The 23,705-nt window shown below is 36.4% G+C and overlaps 1 protein-coding gene across 1 annotated transcript in view; it reads right to left on the reverse strand.

Moving 5' to 3' along the window:
* Positions 1-3,789: 3,789 nt before the first annotated feature.
* Positions 3,790-23,705, reverse strand: part of ITGB6 (integrin subunit beta 6) — a 36,122-nt gene continuing 16,206 nt past the window's right edge. The window contains exons 10-16 of the mRNA XM_062579121.1: positions 18,165-18,299; positions 17,530-17,947; positions 16,395-16,617; positions 13,715-13,812; positions 9,224-9,343; positions 5,881-6,047; positions 3,790-3,904 (exon numbers count right to left, since the gene is read on the reverse strand). Of these exons, the coding sequence (XP_062435105.1) occupies positions 3,803-3,904; positions 5,881-6,047; positions 9,224-9,343; positions 13,715-13,812; positions 16,395-16,617; positions 17,530-17,947; positions 18,165-18,299 (1,263 nt within the window). The 3' untranslated portion in view covers positions 3,790-3,802. The remainder of the gene's footprint in view (positions 3,905-5,880; positions 6,048-9,223; positions 9,344-13,714; positions 13,813-16,394; positions 16,618-17,529; positions 17,948-18,164; positions 18,300-23,705) is intronic.

Below are 23,705 nucleotides of genomic sequence, written 5' to 3' on the forward strand. Positions count from 1 at the left end.
AGGGATCACTGTATAAAAAGAATGCCTTGAATAGCCAATTACAAGATTGCTTACAAGATTCACTCATTAACTCATTGCCTTAAAAAGAAAAAAAAAAAAAAGAACATCCAGATGTGCTAAACTGTATTTAAAAAAAAAAAAGTCATAAAATGAGCTCTACAGTAGCCAAAGCATGAGAAATCTGCTAAGAATACTCAAGTCATGCGATCAAGTGATAAGGTCACGTGGTAAAACGGAAAATGAATAAAAAACAATGAAAGTGTATTTCGACAAAAAAATTTACTTAATTTTACAGTCTTTATTCAATGTTGAATAATCCCCCTTTTACAGCAACAAGGTAAGGGGATTTACCTGCCTCTTGCAAATGGACTGAGATAAAACTGTCTGCCTGATTCTTTCCTTTAGGTTGTGAGCAATCAGTTTTGTGGAGCAATAACTCCTTTATGCCCACTGGAAAAGGAAAACAAGCAAGGATTACTGTATTATGATTAACAGCACGTGGAGAGTATTGCACTTGACATCTGAGTCTTGTGTCCCAGACTCATTACCCATTATCTGTATTACAAAACAAAGATAAATGCAAGCTGGACAGAAGAATACAGGATAACATGCAACTTTTAAAAATCAAATGAAAAAGTTATCCATTTAACATACATTACTGAAATTACCATTTTGCAAGATGTCAAAGATACACAAGTACAATAAAATTGCTGATGGTCATTCTTTTATTTAGTTTAACTCTTCAGTGAATAGAAGTATTTCTATTAAAAATGTTTTGGCCTTTCTCAAGGTCCAGCCTCAGGTCAAAACAGTACTCATGAAAAGAACAGAAAGACTTTTCCATCCCACTCACCACACACAAACCCGCTGATAATTTGGTGGAAAAAAAGGAAAGGAAAAAACAACTTTGAAACAAATGTTACAAGACAAAAATAATACAATTAACAAAGAAGATGAACACCACTCTTGTTTCTAGGGCAAATTCCAAGTAAGACCTTGAAAGCTCTTTAAATCTAGGATTTTAGTCAAAATTTATGATCTAAATTAATGCTGTTAAAAGAAAGCCTAGTTATTGGATCTCTGTCAATGAGAGAGGTCTTTCTCACTAAGCCCTTCTGTTTTCTCTCTTCTGATTAATTCTTAATTATTCAAGTGATTTTCATTCTGAAAATTTTGAATATGCACGGAAAAGTTACAGTACAATCAGAGCAGAGAAACTGTAAAATATACTGCCTGTTTTCTGTATGTCATTAATGATTTGCAGTAAGATTGCTAGGCGGATTAATTGGGCTGTAAACATTATCTCCATACCCTTTTAGATCTTTGCTGATGAGCAGAAGATGCAAATAATGGGAACAATTTGAACAGTTTTGTGAAATGAAATCTCCTGTAGAAACAGGGAATGCAGACCACCAATAGATTTATGTGAAATGTGAACACGACCTCAGGAAAAACCTTGGAATACTGAGAAGTAATTTAATACAGAAATGGTTGACCTATGTAAGAAGGGGTCTCAGCCCCACTACTGAGCTGCAGAGTCAGCCATCTCGGAAACAGAAGGTAATTAATAAACAATAGAGGTGTTTATCACTTTAGCAGTAATATTTTTTTCATAAAAGATTGTCATTTGATGACTTTTACTTTAAAAAAAAATAATGTAACAGCTATTTTCTATAGGCTAAATCCAGATTGCCCTAGTCCTTTAAGCAATCCTGAACCCAAGCGGAGTCTGAGACTAAAGTCCCACTGAATCCATGGGGCCAGCTTTACACCCAATGTGATTATTCATGTGCTAGGGAAACCGGATTGGGTACCATATATAACTTGCACTAACATCTGTGGGATTCCAGTGGCTGGAAGGATTGCAGATTCAGACCTTTGTCCGTGCACAACTTTTATTATGGGATATGCAGAGTGCAGACAGGACCCTGTAATTAGCCTGCTCCAGTTTAATGATAGCCATCGTTTCCTTCACACTGCAATCATTTTGTATTTCATACATGATTACAGCATCGCCTTCTTTCCAAAGGCATCTGATATTGTTTGTTTCTCTTTGCACAGAAATAGATAACATAGATTCTAATCCACTAATAGACAGTATTAACCAGTTTGTTAAAACAAAACAATCTTTGTAAACCAAAACTAATAGTTTCACTGAAACTAGATTCTCATCTGCAGCCATTGACTCCAATAGGCTTTGAATTAGGCCCTAAAACAGGCATCTATAATTTCAGTCTCACATCCAGTCACTGTAAAGGATATAGAGACTGAAGTTGCACAGACTTTGTAAATATCTATTGAAAAATGGATAACATCAAGTTTTTAGGTCAAATACATGATTTACGTTAGGGAATGTACATAACTGGTTAGTCTGTGATATGTGTCAATATACCTTTGTTCTCTAGTCTTTCTCTTTCATGTACATTCATATGTACATTTTCACCATCTATTCCAGAACATTAAAAAATACAGAGAAAAAATGATTAAAGAAGTAAACTACATTACTGTTAACTTAGAATAGTCCAGTGCTGACATTTTTATGCCATCATGTTAGCTGATTTTGGCAGAGATTTTTTGCTACTGATGTGTATGATAACAGCATTACAATTTATGACAGGTCATTAATAACTGTAGTTAAAACTGAGATTTAAAAATCCTCATTAGTGTCATGGAAATGAATATCAAATGAAATTCATAGTTCTACTTGCTGCCTAGTTTGAAAAACCTGCCAAAAAGTGCAGAATATATTATTTCTCTCACAAATAAATGGTTTAGTTGCTGGGCATTGAAAAAAAAAATCATAATTTAGGATATATCAACAAAGGACTACTGTCTTTATGTGTGATACTAAGTCTTTGTATGTGAAATTTTCCTGTATGTAAAGGGCTCATGTCACAGCCCATGAGAGGTTTATTTTGAGTGCCTAAATAGGATGGAAATGGTGAAAAGACTTTTTCTTTTGGTAATCCTCTGGTTTAAGGTTTCTCGTCTGGGTTCTCTAATTTACAAATATTTCTTTTTCGCTCTGAGTCCTCTCTACTAGAATTCAAAGGAAAGAAAACAAAAAGCAGTCTATACCTGGATCGAAAAACAACTATGCAAGTGAATAGGGTTTGATATAGCTTCCCCTGAGATAACTTCAGGGAGTGGATTCTTAAAGAACATCAAACAGGAAGAGATTCAAGGACGCAGAAGGAGGGAAAAAAGACAAGAAAGCGGAATTAGAAAGGAACTATTTCTAGATACCTTGGATACACACAAGACAGACCATAACACTAATCATTTCTAAAGAAAAGTTACTCAGTCTCACAGCTGATATGAGGAACCTCTAACCTCAGTAGTTTAAGCAGCATTCATGAAAAATTTATCCTTTTTAAATCTACACGAGCCCACCAAATAAACTGGTAAAAATACATACCTAAACTCAAATATATAGCATTGCATGGATGAACAAGGTAATATAAAACACATTGTACACACTTAAGTTCACAAAAATAGGCTTACTTATGATAATTTTTAATCCTCATTATTAATGAGAAAATTAAAATTATTGGTGATGCCATCTTTCTAAGATTGGTTCTGGGATGCTTTAGTATTCAAGGTCTTTTAAATGTTCCTATTAATTTTTAGTACTAATATGTTATCTATAGTTTCCCTAACACAAGATATATTTTCTTTAACAGAATTATTATGTCACTGCAGCGTGCAAACAAACACCACATAATCAGCTGAGAAGAAATAAAAGCAAAATAGTGTTTTTAGGTTTCTCGCCAGTAAAACTAAGCTTGTAGCGTTGGAAGCACTAATAAAAATCTTCAGTCTTGGCCACTTTTTGCTTTTCTTGGTTCTTGTAGGTTACATTTTTAAAAGTGGTTGTTGAGCCTCTGTACAGTGGATTTGTTCCCTAAAAACAAACAGAAGAAATGCAAGTCATTGTGTGTCATCTTGCCATTGCTCCAGCTGCAAGCACACAGAGCTGCAGAGCACTGACCTTGACGCACCTCTTCAGCAATGGAGTAACATTGTGCCGACAGTTCCTGACCCAGCCTTGCTGTGCAAGACATACATGGACTAACCAGCACCCTTCTGCTTCCTAACGTGCGCCCTGAGAAAGATGACTTGTGCTGTACTTTGTGGGAACTTACTGAGAAACTGGGTGAGGCGAGAGGTATGCCTACCCTGGTGACCTGTCGCGAGCAGCACGCAATCGCGCAGGGCAAACGTGCAGCAGCGTAGGTCTGCCCAGCGCAATCTCCGCTCTCAGGCGGTTTTTGGTTCACAAGCTTCCTAGACCAGAGACAACGTCTTTCTTCTGTGGATTTATCTAAATGCATTTTGAACCCATGCACACTTTTAGCATCTACAATAACCTTTGGAAAGGAATTGTACACTTTAACCAAGTGTTGTGTAAAAGCATGTCATTTGGCTTGTTCAGAGCCTGCTATCTCATAGTTCTTGTCGAGGCAGTGAACAAATGCCCCATAAAGGTGATGCCCATAAGGCAGTGAGCAAATGTCCCATATTCAATTTCCCCATCCCATTCAATTTTATAGACCAGTATCACACCCCTCCTTCGGTTACTTCTTTTCCATAGTGAGCACTTCTGGTCTATTCTTTGTGCAGAAGTAATCATAAAACTTCTGACCACTTCGGAATGGACTGCAGTAATTTATATTCCAAGCCATTAAAAATCAGACCAGGCTACATGAGGTAGCACAATTCAGTCTCGAATCAGAAACATGCTTATTTTCACATCTGCCTTCCAGATTAAAGTAATGCCCATAATCAAACAATACTGTATCAAAGATGTATTCCAGCTTATGTCTGATATGATTTATGTATCAAATGTCATGGTTGCACAATTCTAAAAATGAAAATATTTTTCCAGCTGTGAAGTGTTAGTTAACGTGGTCCTCTTACTTGAGACACATAGACTACCATGAACTGGGAGAAGGGTTAAATCCCACCTCAGCTTTTAACACTGACCTCTTACTCCCTTTGCATCGTTTCCTTTTGGAATAGGAGAAAAAAATAAAATATTTCTATCTAGTATGTCCTTCTTTTCCTTCTTACCATATATAGCTCTCCCAAAGGATTAGCAAAACACTCCGAAGTGGCCCAGCCTGTGAGTAACCAATTTTTCCTGTCTCAAAAACTGGCAGGCAGTATGTACTCTTGCAGAAATCATAAGGTTTTGGACAAGAGTGTAGCTGAGTAAACTGCAATGTATCACATATCCTCCCGATACTCATCAGAATGCTAACTTAACATTCATTTTTTCAAAGAGCCTCAGAAGTTTAAAAACTCTTGCAGAAGAACAAAAAAAGCCACAGGCAGAAGGGAAAGAGGAAAAGGGCACATATGGTATAAGCTTGCATTAGACATGTGCAAGCTATAGATAGAAGCTAAGCCGTAGATTTCCCTGTCCTTTTACCTACATTTTGGACAGCTTACATTGCTCCTGTACATAGGAGTGGGCTCTCAGCATAACAGGCAACCGATGATCTCCCCTTCCTAAAACAGCTCTGCTTGTGGGAGGAGGGGAATAGCTCTGATAATTCTAGAGACAGTGGCCAAATTTGGTAAGATCAATCAGAGCCCAGGTATCGACCAAAAAAAAAAAAAAAAGAGTAAAATAAAGCAATAAAAGACTGTTATCTACAACATTGTAGATGTGGAAGAAATTAAACCAGGATATTGAACGCTAGTTATCTCTAAAAACTCATTATTTTAATTTATAGAATACTAAATTTAGTGAAAATCTACCAGTACAATCTAACATTTTAAAAGATCAAAGCAGAAATGCTAACAAAATTTTTCCAGACATTGGCATTCAGCCAAATTAAAGAAAGGCTTACAAAATTAATGCCTGTAACATACCGTTTGCCATTTGGCTTTAGATCTTTCTGCTTCAAACTTGGCCACTTCTTTTCCGTCCTGAATCGACACCAGTAATTTCCAGATACAAAGTAAAACAACGCCCATCAGAAGGATAGCGAGGGCAACACCTACCATTATCATTGCGATATTTGGAAGTTGTGGGCAATCTGTGAAAACAGAAACAACTGTGATTGTGCGATTCTGTCAATAAGTTGTAGCTAATTAAAAAACAATCAGGCTGCCTACTGTGGTTCCCATTTGCTGGGAGCAGTACAGGCATTTTCCCGCAAGTCCATATTATCTTTCTTCTGCTGGTTCGTTAGTGGGTTTGTGAAACTGGCTGAGAAGTATTGCATTTAAAAGTTAGAAATGTAATGAAGTAACATTCCATTGTGCTTTTACAATGTTGATTAGCAGCTGCCTGATACAGACCCACGTTGTGAGAAGAAAAGTTAGAAAATTACTTTCAGATTTGTGCCATTATAATTCTAAGAAATAGGGTTGCGTTGACAAGATTATGGATTTTATGATGTTATCACTGAAGTTTTACTTCTTTAATTTATTGATATTCAATGTGTTGCAAAGGAAGAGATCCTAGGTAGATCTTTATCGGGGTAAAAACATCAATGACATTTTGAAAAAGGAGGAAACATTTCATTCATGAAAGCAATGAGGAAAAAAGTTACATTGGATTTGTTGAGAACATTGGCCTTGACCTCTATCTAAATCAGTAGATTTTTGGAACAGTTGAACAGGAAACTCAGACTACCAAATTCTGGAGCAGTGACAGATTTGTAGCAATTAATTTTCAGAGAAATAACGGGGAAGAAAGATGTTGTCCTGAAACTCTTCCAGAACGAAGTTTCAAGGAATTCTGCATTTCAAGATTTGCAAAATGTTTTATCACACAGTATTTGAAACAGTCAAAAACAAAACCGGAAGTTTTGCTTAGTCAAAACACAAAAAAATTGATTCACTTAAAATAACACGGATGGAAAAACTGTCATCCACTTCAGTGATGCAGAGGTAAGCTCTAGAAAATAACACTGCAATGGATCTCCTTTCTTTTGCACAGACTTGGAAACATTCCTATGAAAATATAAGCACAATCTTGGCAAAACTGAATGCTCAGATGCAAGTGCTAAACATATGTCATTTTAGACTCAGCTGAAGGGGTAAAGTACTGCTGCTCCTAATGACTGAATCTGGTGAGTTATGGCAGAGTTTGGGCCGACAGAAGCGCTAAAAAGAAAATGCTGTTTTAAACAAAGAGCACAACTTTCAAATAAAGGCATCAGATAACACAGTTGTCAAGGGGTAAAGACAGAATTTATCTAAGTGAGAGGGATTGCCATTGCACAGACACGTGGTCACGGGTTTATCACGCGTCAGGAAAACGCACTGCACCAGGCAGTGCTAATGGAGGTCTACTGTAACTGCTGCTCAGTCTGGCACCTGGATGCATAAATTTCCCTCTATGAATTTACATGCACATTACAAATGTCCAGATGGGACATTAGTTGCAAGTTTGGTCCGACACATTTCAACCAGAGACACAAATTCTAGATTCTGTATTTTAAATGTCTTTCATTTTCTCTTCCACAGGTAAGTTACAAATGTGTTAGAGCTGCAATATATTTCCTAACAGCTGCTCTAATATTTGTTATCCTTTTTTTCCCTGTAACTACTAGCAGTCCAAGGCTGATGATGAGATTTAAAAGTACAAATTAAATCACTACAAAATCAGTGTTATTCCAGAAAATAATTTCTTTCCTAAGGATTCAGCATAAAAGTAATCATGTAAAGACAAGCAGGCTCATGTTTTTCAGCAAATCGCAATTAAGATATTATAGTAATATTAAGAGTTGTTGCTCATGAAAGTCAGTTTTACAAATGTTTCTGTTGAATGTGGAATGAATTTTCAATATCCTTAAACCACGGTTCATTTGGCTTACATGGAATATATTTTGCATTACTGTTTTGTTTGGTGGCATTTATTTATCCAATTCAGAGCAGTGAGTTAATGTTCTGGCTATTAGTGCCATCTTGACTTCAGTCCCATAAGGCAAACCAACATGTAGAGCATTTTTGGTGGTCTTGTCCTAATTCACACTCACATATATCACAACAGTCACTCATGGGAGGGCTGCTAAAGAAGGTTTAACACCTTAACATATCTATTTTACTTCTTTTTTTCAGATCTTCCTAAAATGTGCCATATATATTTGATAAGGAGAACATCTTTCAATGCTTTACTCTTCTTAAATTCTTGATTCCTGGGAGTGCAGTCACAAAAGCATGTACTTCTTTGTTTCAAAAGTCTTTGCTATAAACAAAACCTATATACATCCAGATTACTATTCTTATGAAAGAAACTGCTGTTTTGTGCAATGAAATCACTTTAAGTCTCAATATTGTGTAGCTAGAAAAACGCTACGCAAAGGTTAATGAAATAAATAGGAGGATATCTTCAATCTTATGCCTGACACTTGTACCAAGAAAATAAAGTTACAAATCTGCATGTTTTTCCCTAAAACAATTAACATTCAGCCCTGAGGCACTGGGTGTGTCCAAAAGAAATGCATTTTATTGCCTAGAAACCAAGCTGCTTGGCAGCTGAAAAGTGGTGCCTATGTTCTCTCCTGTCCCACTTGATTATTAAATGAAAAATCATCATCAAAATAACAGTAAATAAATAATGTTAAATGAAAGGTCATAGGATAATAATAATAAGGTCTCTTAAATATCTAGGCTAGTGATGTGAAACTCATTCAAAACTTAATGGTACTACATCATGAAGTATAATTATAAAGATATTTCAGCATTCTGTCGCATATTCATTTCATCAGGAATCTCCATCAAGATAGTATTTTAGATATTTGTCCATCTGGGAAACACATGATATTTCCACGTTGGATACAGTTTTTTTGGGTACAGTATGTTCAGTATTATCATCTTAGAACTGTGCAGAGCTTTAGAAAAATTAACTAACTTGCCACCCTTGGGTGGCAAGGGGTTTACAGATAGGAAACTCATACAGAGACAGTAGTTTGTCTAAGGCCAGAGAGAGAGCCAGAGCTGAGATCAGAATGCAGCAGTACCTGATTAATCCATTAGATCATTCTGCCTATCTTTCATGAAAGGCCAGGTATTTAATTTATTGCAGCATTAAATATATACTTTAGGAGGTTCTCTTTTGGCTGAGCAGAGGAGAACTACAAACACAAGATGTGCAGCGGTGTTTGAAAGAGCTCAGCTTGCTAGTGCTGCTGGAACTGAGAGTCTGCCCCATCTGTATTTTCAAATTGGGCTCAATAGAGAAAAAGTAATATTCACTGCTTACCTTTTGGTTTTATGCTATGAATTATTGTCTTTCCGTGTTCATCCATAGTCAATAGAAATGTGGTAATACATTCATTTTCCCCCTGCAAAGAGCAGGGAATGGATTTATCCTCTGAGTAATCTACAAGGGGGGAAAAAAGTCATCCAGCAGATAAAGAGAAATTTAACATAGCAGGAGAGATTAACAGCATAATGTCTGTCACAGCCTTGCCTGTACATAGTAAAGAGTAAAAGACAAAAGCGTAACCTCAGAATTTCTACTAAATTTAACAATTTTTCTTCTGCTCTAAATTTCTTTGATTTGCTTTCTTTCAGATTTTTCACTTATATTTCAGAAGAGCTGATATAGGTGTTGTCAATCTGCACTGACCAACAAATGCACCTTATTAATCTGGTGCAGTGTGGATTTCAATGAATTGGAAGTTCTTCCAAGACATTTAACCACCAGCTGTCTAGGAAATGTAATAGTCTCCAATTATACGACAAAGTAAACAGTATGTTCTCTTTGGTTTAGAGCTACTCCTAGCATGTCTAGATTATGTTTCAAAAGTAGATATACATGTACCAGATAGAAATTGATAGTGTTAAAAGGGCTGCCATTTATTTCTTCCACAATAGTTCTCTCAGATTAGTGTGTCATGTAATGTCACAATAGTAAATATAAATTAATAACAGAAAACTGCAATTCTGGGATCTTTGTAATGTGATTCAATGGAAAGCAGATAAAAAGTAATCTGAGATGACAGTCTGCCTAGTTTTACTTGTTCCTCCATTTAATGTAGATCTGCAGGAAAATTTAATCCATGTTTTTCAGATGATTCCTAACTGGGAAACCTTTTGTACTGAGAAAAGTTCATTCAAAAGGCAAGAGGGGAAAAGGGTGAAGCTAGCGGTGACAGACAATGAAAACCAATAATGATGATAAATATTTGGGACAACAAATCCGATGCCAGAAATGCCACAATTCTGAGCCTACCCATTATATAATATTTTTACAGAGCAAAAATATCCTGCTTCATAACTGTGTGCATAAATACTTCTGTAGCTGAATGCTTTTTATGTTTCCATATAAACCATGATTCAAAGAACACTGGTAAACTAGCTATGCTTTTCAATACATTTTTCAAAAAACTTCTTTGTTTTTTGTAATTTATAGCAGTAAGAAAAAACGGTAAGTTTCTCGAACATTTCTTTAATGACAATCAACTGTCATTTCAACTCTGTCCATCTTTTCTTCTCTAGTCAAAAGACTTAGTGAAATTGCATAAGCAATGTGCTAAAAATCTCAAGTTCTCAAACTTTAAATAGCAAGAAGACAAATGAAACACAAAGTAGGAATCTGACCTGAATAATATGACTTAAAAGAAAGTTGTCGTTCATGAAGAATTAATAATAAAAAAAGAAAGTGTCCACTTATTTGGTCTTCCCATATATGAAATACTGGTAAACTGTACAAGGAGTATGAGCATATAAGTAGTTGAATACCCCACTGTCATTTTGTCTGCTTTTCATAAACTAGGGATCACATCTGGTTTGATTTTAATAGAAATATCCTCTTGATTTGTGATAGTCTTACATTTAACCTGTTGTCTGTCCTTGATGCTATAGAGTGATACGTTATCTATCAAGATAATAGGCAGACAAGACTTGCTGATTTAACAAGTCTTCTTTTTGTTGAAAGGACTGAAGATTCCTGACTGAGTGTACTGACCTGGTGACACTCATTGTCAGTTCACAATTCCAATAATGCTATCACAAATTTTGCAATATTTGGTGTTTCACAACTCTTAAGCAAGAAGATCCAAAGAATTTCAGCTTTTTTTAAAAAAAAAAGAAAAAGAAAAAGAAAAATAGTTTCTAGCCCTCCAGAATGCAGAGAAAAATTTGCAAGTATGTTCCAAGTATCCTAAAACCCCAGAAAGTAGTAACTGCAAATACTACTAATATGTATTAGATAAATAATAATAATTATTATTATAATTAACTAATAATAATATATTAGTTAAAATCTCACTTTGGGCAAGAACAACAGAGTGCTGAGTTAGATGCTTGTTTAGGCTCTGTCATTTACTTTCCTGTTGGATGGGGAATTTGTGTGGGATTAACATTATAGCAGAGGCACAGGAGAGAGAAGCAAATGGAGGGACAGGAAACGCTCAACTTTTCCAAAGAAAGTGTAACTGTGCCTATTGCATTTGGGCATTTGGTGCCCTGTGATGGAGGTTGCAACAGCATCCGAAGTTTTAGGTATTATGGTTGCTCCTGGGTAGCAACTAGCAGCAAAGATTCACCTTAGACACATCTGGCAAAGAGGTGATTAGCCCCACTTTTAAATAAAAAAATCAAATATTCAAAATAGGTGAAAAGAAAATAAATACTCAAAAGAGCTATTTGCCATTGAGCTGAGCCACAGCTCACTAAATTTGAAAACATCAGCACCTCGTGAGCTGCTGTGTCCTCACATGCCCTGGCGCAGCCTTCCTGCACCGCGGTTGTGCGAGTGACCCTGCTGCAGGGAAGCAGGAAGAGAAACCACAGCCCACGCAGAGCTGAAACTGAGTAGGGAAAAGGCACTGTCAAGAGTATGAAACGGGCATCCCAAAGAAATAGGAAAATGTAAAGGCTACATTTTTTTAAAAAAACTGCTCCCCAGTTTCAGTCATTATGTCATAAAAGAAAGTAAATTGATATTTAAAGCACTAATATTTTACTTAATTATACAACTTAGAGATATTTCAGTTTTCAAAAAGTCTTGAAATGGTAAAGAAACTGAAATACAAAACAGAAAGAAGCACTGTGATATTATATGAAGTCACGTTAAAAATCCATCTTAAATACTATGCGGTGGTCTACCTATACTACTTTTGAAATCTTTGGGTGACAAAGTTTTGATTTCAGGATTTAAGTTTTTTATTTTCAATACTTTTTTCCTCCATACTCCTTAATGAGGCTATCTCCATACCACAACTAATCATTTGAACTTTCATACAAGCATTTTGAATGGCAAACAACTTGTAATAGCATTTTTTTTGAGGGATTAGAATGGGAACAGTTATCCAGCCTTAACTACAGCAGTTGCAAATTGCTGTAAACAAATTTTAAATCTAAAGAAGTAGCTGACAGTCACAACCAGAGAAGGACAGGATTTGAAAAAACGAAATATGCAGGAATAGGACACACTTTTGTTGCTCTCATATTCCTGCTGCCTCTGTGTGTGTCTATGTGTGTGAATGACTTATGTATTTTCAGCTACAAATATCTGCCATCTGGTGACAGCAATCTATAAACTTCACTAACTACATAGCTACAATAAAAGTGCTCAAATATTTTGATATGTGGCTGCTTCCCTTTTTAACAAATATTCCTTAACTGTTTTTGAAACCTACAGAGAATTGTTTGTATTTATATACAAACACTAATGTCTATAAAGTCATAACTTAAAATAATAGTTTAATAAAAATATAACATTAGCATTAGCTTTTCTTATGAGGGAATTATTTGCAACTTCCAAGCTCTGCATTATGGGGTAATGCCCTCCAACCAATAATACTGGAGCTTTCTCAGAAAGATATATATCACTGAAATTTTTGCACATATGTAGCTCAAGATAGGTTTCTGACAGTTTGGCAGCACGCACATACAGCATTCTGCATTATAATCCTAATTATTAAATTTGTCTGACTTAATCCTAATGTTAGGTCTATGATGTGCGTATAACACACCTATGTACTGCATCACCTAACAGTTGCGTTTTGCCATAGGATTGGAGTTGTTGCCATTGGAATAAATAGCGAGTGCCTACTGCACAGGCAAGCACCTTCCTCTATGAAAAAAAAAAAAAAAGAAAAGAAAGAAACAAGAAAAAGATTTTGATGCAATATTTCTTATAAAGTCATATTTCTTTTTCTGTGAAGGTAGTATTTTATTCAAGGTCAGTTTCTCTTCTGGGAACTCTCATTGACGGAGCGCAACTTCGAATTACTGTGAGCAAGGGACGATGCATTTAGCCTTTAGGGTACTAGAAATGTCTCAGTAAAAACTGACAATAAGCAGAATGTCTTTACGTAGATTAACTGGGCTGCAGGGGAACTGCCTGCTGTAATCAACAACCTGCATGAGGACTGGAATCAAGTTCTGTATTTGTAAGATAAAAGAAGCTACACTGAAACTCGTGATAGAGGTGTTACTTGACCTCAGGGGCTTTCATCAGCCACTGATTTACAGGGGGCAGTATTTATTCAATTCAGTCCTTTCTTACATAAACTGCTCAGAAAGCAAGTGTGTTCCAATGAGTTAATTAATTAAAAACAATTCTGATTTGCAGCTCCTCACTACCCACAAAACAGCTGTAGACAGACAGGAATTGACCTGTGAGCTCTAATATAATTCCATGGTATAAAAACAAGGCTACTTTCAAATATAAAATTACTGAAAGGGGAAACTATCTATAATCACACACGGACACACACAAAAAAAGATTGAGTGTACAAACCCTCTGCAGTGCTGACAGTTGCATCAACCAATTTACATTTTTCACTGCATTCCCCCTGTGACTTGTCATCAGAAGCCAAATGACATTCTACACAGCTCCTGCAGAATATAATTCAACAACTCATCAATCTCTGCCTGTCACAAAGCACCAATATAAAGGCAAGTACATATGCATCTACATTTTAAAAAGTAGCTAAACAAAAGGTCTTGTTCTATGGATAGAGTAGTTCTCAGAAATGTGATAGGTATTGCCACCCCCCCCCAAAAAAAAAAAAAAAAAAGAAAGAAAAAAAAAAAAGAATAAAGGTATAGTGGATAAGCTCTTTGTCTTCTTTCTCTCCTAGATCTTATTAGCTACAAGACAGAACCCCAGGCAACATTATTTATGTAAGTCTGTTAAAGACATAGAGTTATTCACACATAACATTCATTTTCAAAAATAAATATTCTGAACTAAGGTTACACTAAATACCAGTCAAAGAAATGTCTATCAAATGAACAATATTTGATATCAACTTCAGAGAGATCAAGCTGGGGCACTTACTAAAAGTCTTCCTTTGTTGAAAGTCTCTTGAATAATGTATATCTACCAACTGACAGAAAACACTGTTTGAGTGTCTTAACAGATGTCTCTTGAATGCAATTACTTGTCTCAGGAATTACTTACTTAAATGTTAATTATACTAATGCAATTTATTGGAAGAGGATTTCCAAGTTATTTACTTTATTTAACGATGGAACGACTAAGATATTTTTTAAAAAACAGAGTCTAAACCAATTTCCTTAGATGCCTGTGAAAAATTCCACAGCAACACAATGAGGCTTTTAGTAAGTCCAGAGTTAATTCATGAAAAAAAGGGGAAAAAAAAACAGAATTTATATATGAAAATAATGGAAAGGAAATGATAAAGGGAAGGAAAAAAAGAGAGGGGAGACAGAGGGAAAAGAAAAAAGAAGAATGGAAAAAGGAAGAAAAAAGACAAAGACAAAAGAAAAGAAACAAATAAAGCAGAAAGAGAATAACCTCAGCAAAACATCCCAAGAAAACCTGGCCATCTCCTGTTGCATTGAGTTACATATCTCCATGAGAATAAAGCTGAGGCTTCTGAGATTATCTTCACAGGATGGAGGTGACCTTATCACTAGCTCTGGAAGTGGTGAATAGTAAAAGTGAGTGGGTAATGGGATAGCCTCTATCTAATGGAGATAAATTCAGTGTTGTTGGTGTTTTTGTCATATTTGCCATGTTTCTCATACTACCACTCTCTTTCTCAGCTGCCTAGCCATTAATCTCAATCCCCTCTGACCTGGTCTTTTAGCCCCTTTGGTTACCCTATCCAAGTATTCCAAATGTTCTCTTTCGGCTTTCCTTGCCCTGCATTTCAGCAATGGAAGTGATCACAAGAGAGAGAAAAGATCTAACATTGTGTAGAATATACATGTTTAAATAGGCTAATGTAATGTCTATCATGTAACTTAATATTTCTTGTTATTCTCTGCCAAACTGGGAAGAGCAAAGCAGCATCATTGTGCCTAATGTTTAGAGCTCTTGTACACAAAATTTCCCTTTACTTCAACTGTGCTTACTTAGGCCTATGTGCCTGAAGTCTGAACAAACTCATTGGCTTTCTTTTATAGGTCAAATGGAGCAATAAATAAATGACAACTAAATTATGTCATAGAATAGGTTCTCATCTCACGTACAGCATACGTTGGAAAGATATGCATGAAAATACAATGGTGGAGAGCTAGTGTGGAAGAGAAATGGGTCTCAGCTCTAAATAAATAGACGTGACATAGTCATGAAACATTAATGTTACTTACGTTGACTCAGGACTCAGCAAGCAAAACCAGTGTAATTAGTAAGTTCTGTGATTCCTAGCTTAAATTTGCATTTATGCCTGCTTATTGTGGACTAACTTTAGCCCTGCAAGAGCTCGAGTAATACAAGCATAAGCATGTATTTAGAGGGGTCAGTTTTATTTTGCACATACTTAGTTGCTTTTCCTATCATGAACCATATCAAATACCACACATCACAGCAGGCAACCTAAATATATTACATACGCTCAGTGAATAGAAGACACTTCACCATTTACAGTCAATTTATCATAAACTTATACAAGACATACAACTACCCACAGATTTTATCCCTAGACTATAACCTAGTTTATCTTGGTTAGGCCTGTTTAATTCAACCAAGCTGAACTGAATTTGGAATATGAACTTGTGCAGATAGAAAGCCTGAGCAGGGAGTATGACCTTATAAATTCACACACAAGGGAACATTAATAAAAATTCCAAACTTTTCTCTTTTTGTTCCCTGTGAGTTGCTAGCTATGCTGGGGTATTTTTATTTTGTTCTATGGAGAGAAGGACTTTTGTCCATATTTGCCTGATATTATCATTTAAGGCCACCATGTTGATTATTTGTACAATCAGGAACAACAGTGTGATGTTTAACTTGTGCCATCTGAAGGTGATCAAACCACTTTCCTTAAAGGTCTGCTGTACAGAAGAGAAATGGTTGGTGTCTGAATTATGACTACCCCTCTTAAGGGCACAGAGACACTCTCATATTTTGGTCTGTAACTCCAATGAAATTGCAGCAGTAAGCACACTACTGAGTCAGTAGATAGCTGAATGATACAAAAATCAGAGATGTAAAACCAGCACGTTACCGTTTGGAACTGCAAGGGTCACCGCATAGAGGGCATTTTTCACATGTGCTGCCTGAAGCCTCTGGGTGTGTGCAAGTACATGACCCACAGATGCATTCACCTCTCCCACTGCACAGCATCCCATCCTCAGAAATGCAGGAGGCAGTGTCGGTTGTGCAGTTACAGTATTCACCAGTCCATCCACTGTGGCACACGCATTCTCCACAATCACAGTCACCATTGCCTGGAAAAAACAATCATTATACTTAAGATCAATGTTTTAATTTAAATCTGAATGATTGTCTTTAAAAATCATTCTCCTTAACAGCAGATGTTTTCACCACTCCAACTGTTCTCACTCTTAAACACCCTTCTTCCTCCCCCAGTATTTTCAAGAGGATCAAATTTTCACTAAGACTGGCTGCAAGACTGACTCTGTTCACTTCACTGGAGTCCACCAGATTGATTCTTATCTCCTGGCAGTGCACAAATTGATGGGTAAATCCTCTTTCACTAATAGCAGCATAATTCCAGTCTATCTAGTCACCACTGTGTCACTGCAGGTTCATGCCAGTTTAATACTATTCCCACTGTTTTACCAGAACCATTTCTGATTTATAATGGTGTAGTCCAGAGAAAAATAAATACAAGCTCTCAGATTCTTACCACACTTACATTGAGACAAACTGAAAACAGTTGAAATCACTTAGTTACTGGGCTAAAATTTTAAAAGATCATAGTTAGAGTAAAAGCGATTAAGATGGGTATACTTTCATAATTACATCAGAGTGAAATGCAGTGCTTAACACTAATATATGTCAATATATTTACCTAAACTTCCTGGGAGCTACAATCATTACAGCTATTAAAAGTCCAACCCAGTGTGATGAAAGCTGACATGCTCCACTACAGCTGTGCCAACTTATATTAGTTACAGAGTGGTTAAAGAGATATCATTTAAAATTTTGAAAATAGGGTTAAAATTGTTTACTGGTTTTAATTTAAAGATAATTCAGATATCTAAGTTGCAGCACTTTATATAGAATTGATTATAATTTAATATGTTACAAAACGAGATATTTATAAGATCATAGCTAACAACGAGACAATAATGATCTAACATAAAGATAGTAAAAATAGTTCAGAGGGAACATACCTCCACACTGAAGTCCTCTATGTCGCACACAAGAGAAGTCATCACATTCACAGTGTGGCCCATAAATTTTTCCATACATTGATGAGTGGCAAACACACTGTCCACAGTAGCAGTCACCTCTCCCACTGCAGGAGCTCTGTTCTGCAGAGCCCTTGCAAGAATTAGTGCTGAGGGAATTTTCATCACATTCACAATGTGGACCCATGTAGCCAGGGTTGCAGATACAGACTCCACACTCAAAAGATCCTTTCCCTTTGTTGCACTTCGAGCTGTTCACCTCAGCCTTTGTCTGACAGTTACAGCTACATTGTGGATGAATTTCAATTTCCAGGACATCACTGAGACCCACTGGTTTTATCACAATATGCCTTCTATTTTTTTCACAAGTAGGGAGACTTAGAGTCATGTTAAAAGAGACCTGGAAGAGAAAACACTGTCTGTTCCAAACTGCAATATATATCAGACTGCAAGATAGTCTGGAAGCACATGCATAAGAGAGAACAAGAATACACTAGATATTACCTGATTTCTTGTAACTTATCTGAAGGAATAATATTTAATAAAGAACAACCTTCTACCTTGGTATTTTAAATTCTCTATAATTAATACCTTATGAGAATCTATTCTTTACTTACTATCTCTCCCACTTTCACATGAGAGCATTTCCTCTTATGCTGAAAAAAGGTCCCATTGTTACAGATTGCAGTGAAAGAGAGAATAAGTCCTTCTGTGTCTCCAAAAACCTCCAGTTCTATTTCAGATCTCAGCTCCTTAAAGAAAAAGAAGTGATGAATGGATTGATAACAAGGCCAAACACTGCTAATGTCCCACATCTGTGTAACACAGATTGTAACTTATCCTTACCTATACAGGAGTAAATTCATGGGTTGGCACTTTATTTACATACTTCTCTATTACAGGAAAAATGGAGAATGAGCAAAAGAAAAAAGTGCCAATAGAAATAGCCTTTAGATGAAAGCACTGGTAGTATCAGTTTAATATCTGGTATTGTGGTGCTTATTTCCTGCCCTTACAGGGGAATAACTTCAACGCTTTATTAAATCATCTTTCATTACTAAGTGCTCTGCTGACTGATACAGGTTTGGGCTCTGGTCTTACTGAGGAATGTGTGTGTATCTCTGATTGCATTGCTACCACTACGTGTTCCTTGATTAGCCAGGGTATATCAATATTGTTCTTTGTTTATCTCCACTATTAAAATGAAGCCTTACAATCTCTCTTACAGCAGAGCAGAAGCCAAGTTCAGTTTTGCCTCGGTTTGAGGCCTCCACGACTTGGCCTGATGTTTCCAGGGCAAGAGCCAGAATCTAGTACTAAATTAACTCAGACAGTTGTATAGCTTACTTGGTTCTTTTTTCCTCTGTATGGAAACTATTGCTTCATGAGCTGTTGATGCTGTTTGAAGACATATTCAGCAATGTTCTTATTTCTCAAATCAATTTGTAAAATCAAACTTTCATTTCTTAAATGAAAAAAGCTCTTCAATTTACTTCCTGAGTGCTCTCATGCTCATTTTTTTCTGTTTAACTCTGAAATATTTTTATGCCAACTTTGATTACACAATTTAGCCTTAATCCAAAGCCTATAGCAAGCCATGGGGAAATTCCCTATGACTTCACTAGACTGTGGATCCACTAAATAGAAATTTTTTAAAAGCACCTCAGCAACAGAGGAGCAAAAGTCTCATTGTCTTGGCTTTGTGCTCTTGCAAGTTCAATTGCATTACAAAATACCCACTGCACTTGAAAGCATGAGGAACTTGTTGACCTTACCTCAGTGAGTCATTCTAGTAAAGGAATCAGGATGACTCATTGTAGTAAAGGTCTGGTGGGGTGAATACAATGGTATTAACTGAAACTAAAAGCAGAATAAGTATAAACCTGCACAGACACTGATTCCCTATCCTTTGTACACATCCTGGATTCTCTGGAGGTTTCTTAGGCTTTTTTATTGTGAGTTTTCAATTGGAAAACCTTTTCAGTAAACCAAATAATTTTATTAGATGACAACAATACATATCATGCAAGACGCATTCACATAACACCCAGTCCTCTTTCCAGCATGCAGTCTGAGCAATAAAGCTGTGCACTGGGCACCAGGTTGGTAACGTGGGTAGTTCTGGATGCATCTGATTTTTCCCTTCCATTTGTCTTGGAGTTGGATGCTCAAGTTGCTATTAAAATAATGCAGAGTTTCTTAGATAATAATCTGTTTACAATAGCTGGACTCAGGGATCAAATATAGCAAGCCTTAAGATAAAACTGTGAAAAGCTGGCATGTACTAGAGTAACAGGAAATAAATATTCCCACTTCCACTAGCTGCAAAACTTCAAAACTCAACTAGAGTGCAACTGTGAGAGAAAATTAAATGTTGTTGAACACAAGCTCGTAATAGATCAAATCAGGGTGTCTGTACCAGGTCATTATGAACATGCGCCCATTCACTGTTGTGAATCAAAATATGCACCTTACTCTGCTGAAAATGAATGCATATTCCATGACAACTCCAGTTTCTTAGGCCTGTGCAAACTTCTAATGGTGTTTTAAATCTACTAAGCTACCTGGCTGTAGTTTGGGGACAAACTGTGGACAGTTCAGCGAGCTTTAAGCCATTTACAGAGAAACATCTGTATTTCAAAAATTTTTCTGAATGAAACAACAATGAAGTGTTATAAACTTGTGCCCTTGTTACGGTACCTATCCTGTTTTAAAATTTTATTTCCTCAATCTTATTATGTCGTAAGCAAAAAGAGAGACAAGTACTGAAAAAAGAGTGGAATTTTCTGATATTTTAAAATGGTGGAATAACTTTTTCATCAAAAGGCCTGATTTCAGTCACAATACAGTTTAAACTAGGACTCTGTGATACAAACCTATACAGATTTAACCTTAAAAAAAAAGCAGGCAGAAATATGCTTACAGAAGAAAATGAATCATTCTAGGGAAAAACACGAGAGCTCCTTATAACAAATATTTTGACAGCTCAGACTTTCTTAACTTGCTTACTTCCTCTCTTGAAGCTTTTAGATGGCAACACATGCGTGAATGATATCAGCAAATCTTGTGTTTGTACAGCAAGCATAGACTCTAAAGCACTTTAAAAGTGTTAAAAGATTTTTACTACTCCATGGGACAAATGCTTATTTATTCCTGTTTTACAGGTGAAGAAACAGAGACATTTGGAGTTGAATTACACTGCTGAGAGCATCATAGGACATCTGTGACAAAAACTGAATTAGCTCTTCTGTTTTGCATATGATTTTTAGCTGTAAGTCTACTCTTGTTTCTCCCTTCCCACTCTAAAATATTCTAATTTCTTCACTCATGTCAAATAAGGTGTTTCTCACTATTTCCTGCTTGGAAGATTTTTAATCATGAAGCAATAGGATCGTTAACCTTTAAGGTTAAATGTAATAAAACAGGCTCAATAAAATTTTGAAAGTACGACATGCTGCTACTTGTACACTTTGTACACTTTGAAATGTATGTGGGATTTTAAGAACCTATGAGCAATTCTGGTGGATTGTCTAGACACGCTGTACCTGAATTAGGACAGAATGAGTTATGACCCATTTGCAGGAACACTGTTCCTGCATCCACCTTCCTGCTTCTATGGGAGAGCAATGAGCACTGATTTCATAACTCCATAAAAACTGTGCCCACAGGACAGCTGAACTTGGAATCAGCCATAACAACTCAGGAAAGAGCGTCAGAGGTCACCATTGATGGCTCTGTGCGATCACCCACCCAAAGTGCAGCAGCAACCAAAAAGCCAATACTATGCTGGCCATCAGTACAAGCAAACAAAAGAGATGGCATCCTTTTGCTTCTGTATAAAATCTTAATGTACCTTGTCCTGAGTACTTCATGTTGTTCTGGTCTCCACATCTCAGGAAAGACACAGTGGAGTCAGAGAAGGTAAAGAGAAGGTCATCTAAAGACATCAAGGGGATGGAGAAGCTGAGGAGAGATTAAAAATCCTGGGATTCTCCAATTTGGAGAGGAGAAGGTATGGAGGGGGACACATGTCTTGGTGATGAAAGAGTACAAAATCATAAAGATCAGAAGAAGATAAGCTAGGTCATTAGGTTCAAAAAGGGGATTAGGAAAAACATCACACACAGCAGGTCAGAAATAGGCAAGGATGTACCCTCCAACATCTCTAATACAACAGTTGTAGATGCTGGGAAATACGAGGTGGGAGGGACTGCAAAAACCGGCCAGACTGCCATGCTCTCTCTGAACATTTCCTATTGCCATTGCAATAGGCTGGATGGGCCATTGCTCAGACCATGAAGGTCATGTCTTATGCTCTTATTTTTTAGAAAGTATGTATCTACCACTGTTGTGGACAGGAAGGAGAAATAGCCTTTGTCCTTGCTGGCAAACATGAAAAGGAAGGATGTAGAAAAACATCTTCACAGCTTCCAACAAGAAGGAAAAAGATAACAATGCAATTAGAGGAATCACTGTTCTGCACCTGACACAGTGTTACAGCAGACTCACCAGGACACACACAGCACTGGGACAATTATTTTATATTTCTCCATTACTCACCGGGCAACAAAATGCTGCCCATTTCCACCTGTTAAATGTAGGTACCTCTGTCTATACTTTACAGTGCCAGCTTGAAGAAATCGTGATAGGAGGTAGACTGGATTAATGATACACTAGATTCCAGAAGTAATATCCTGGTTCCACTGCAAGTTTAGCTCTGACTTTACTTATGTAAAGATTTCACTTTGAATTTATTACTATTTGTAGAGTCTCAAGATTAATCCTAAAATTTTTTGCATATTTAATTTTCCATAGGATAGAGAATCTTCTGGTATTTGTATTTGATAGGAAAATCATAAGAAAATGATTTTATTGATTTTGTAAGAGTTAAAATAACTTAGTTTGCTTTTCTATCATAAAGACCAAAATAATTTTGGATACAATAATGATTTTCTTATTCAGCTTATGGGACGAGTGGAAGAGTTTAAATAAAAAAATAGAAAATGGCAATTCATAGAATTATTTTTAACTGTAGCAATTGGTAGAGCAGGTTTTTAATAAAAAGTGGGGAGGGAATGAAGAGAGAAATCTATGGTATATCAGCATATAAGTAAATGTATCTATCTCTGTGTAAAAACTTATAAAATGTCTAAAAACATTCCCCTGAAAGAAAAGAACAAGGGAGCTGGGATGCATTTTACAAAGCTCTGGAGAGCAGTACTGTATTTATGTCCCTGTCATCTTTTCATATTTCTCTGTATTATCTAAAGAAACTAATTCAAGTTCTCTTTCTCAGCTTGTATTCTTTAAAAAAACACCAGAACAGCCTCACAGGGGCAGTATCAAATTGCTAATGCAGAGTATAGCAGTTATCACAGAATGATACTTCTTTTCCTGATATTCCTGCAGAGCAATTGAACATATGCTCTGTTGGGAGTTACCAACAGGAATAGAGCTGCATCACAGTGGAAGACCTGAACACCTGTGTTAAAGAAACCTTTAGAGTAAGTTTGAAACAAAGGACTACGAAGAAGACTAATGACACACTGATATGAAAATTAGCATTCCAATTCAAGTAAGGAATGACAGAAATTTTGTAGGATTTTTGTTTGGAAAAGCGTGAAAATTGGATATAGTTCTAAAAAACAACACTCAACCTTAAGTAATTATGGTATCTGCAGTTAACAGAGATTTAACATTCATTGGAAATAAAGAGACAGAACACCTAGAATCCAGGATGAATGTATAAAAGAAGCTTTTCAGCAAAGTGTTGCTAGCAAATTGCTGATGCCACGGTACCTTCCATCGCCTCCCATTCACTCTTTTCATAGGGGGCTGCATAGTGAAGCAAGTACTAGTTATGTGCATTGTTTCCACTTCCTTTGCCCAGTGACAGTTCTATAGCTAATAATTAATGCAAGTTAATAATGAATTGCATGACCAGCAAAGGGGTGTCAGTGCTGTGGCTCTACATCTCAATTTTTAACAATTTCTAAATAACTTTTTGACTTCCTAATCTAGAGTGTGAATCCTACCAAACCATTCTATTAACTAAGCCTTTCAGGAGAATATGATGAGAATATAACATAATAATATTATTACAAATAAACCCACTATTTCCACACTCACTTAATCCTCAGACAGAAAAAGAGATTTCC

Source organism: Rhea pennata, chromosome 6, assembly GCF_028389875.1.
Source record: "Rhea pennata isolate bPtePen1 chromosome 6, bPtePen1.pri, whole genome shotgun sequence".
Classification (NCBI taxonomy): domain Eukaryota; kingdom Metazoa; phylum Chordata; class Aves; order Rheiformes; family Rheidae; genus Rhea; species Rhea pennata.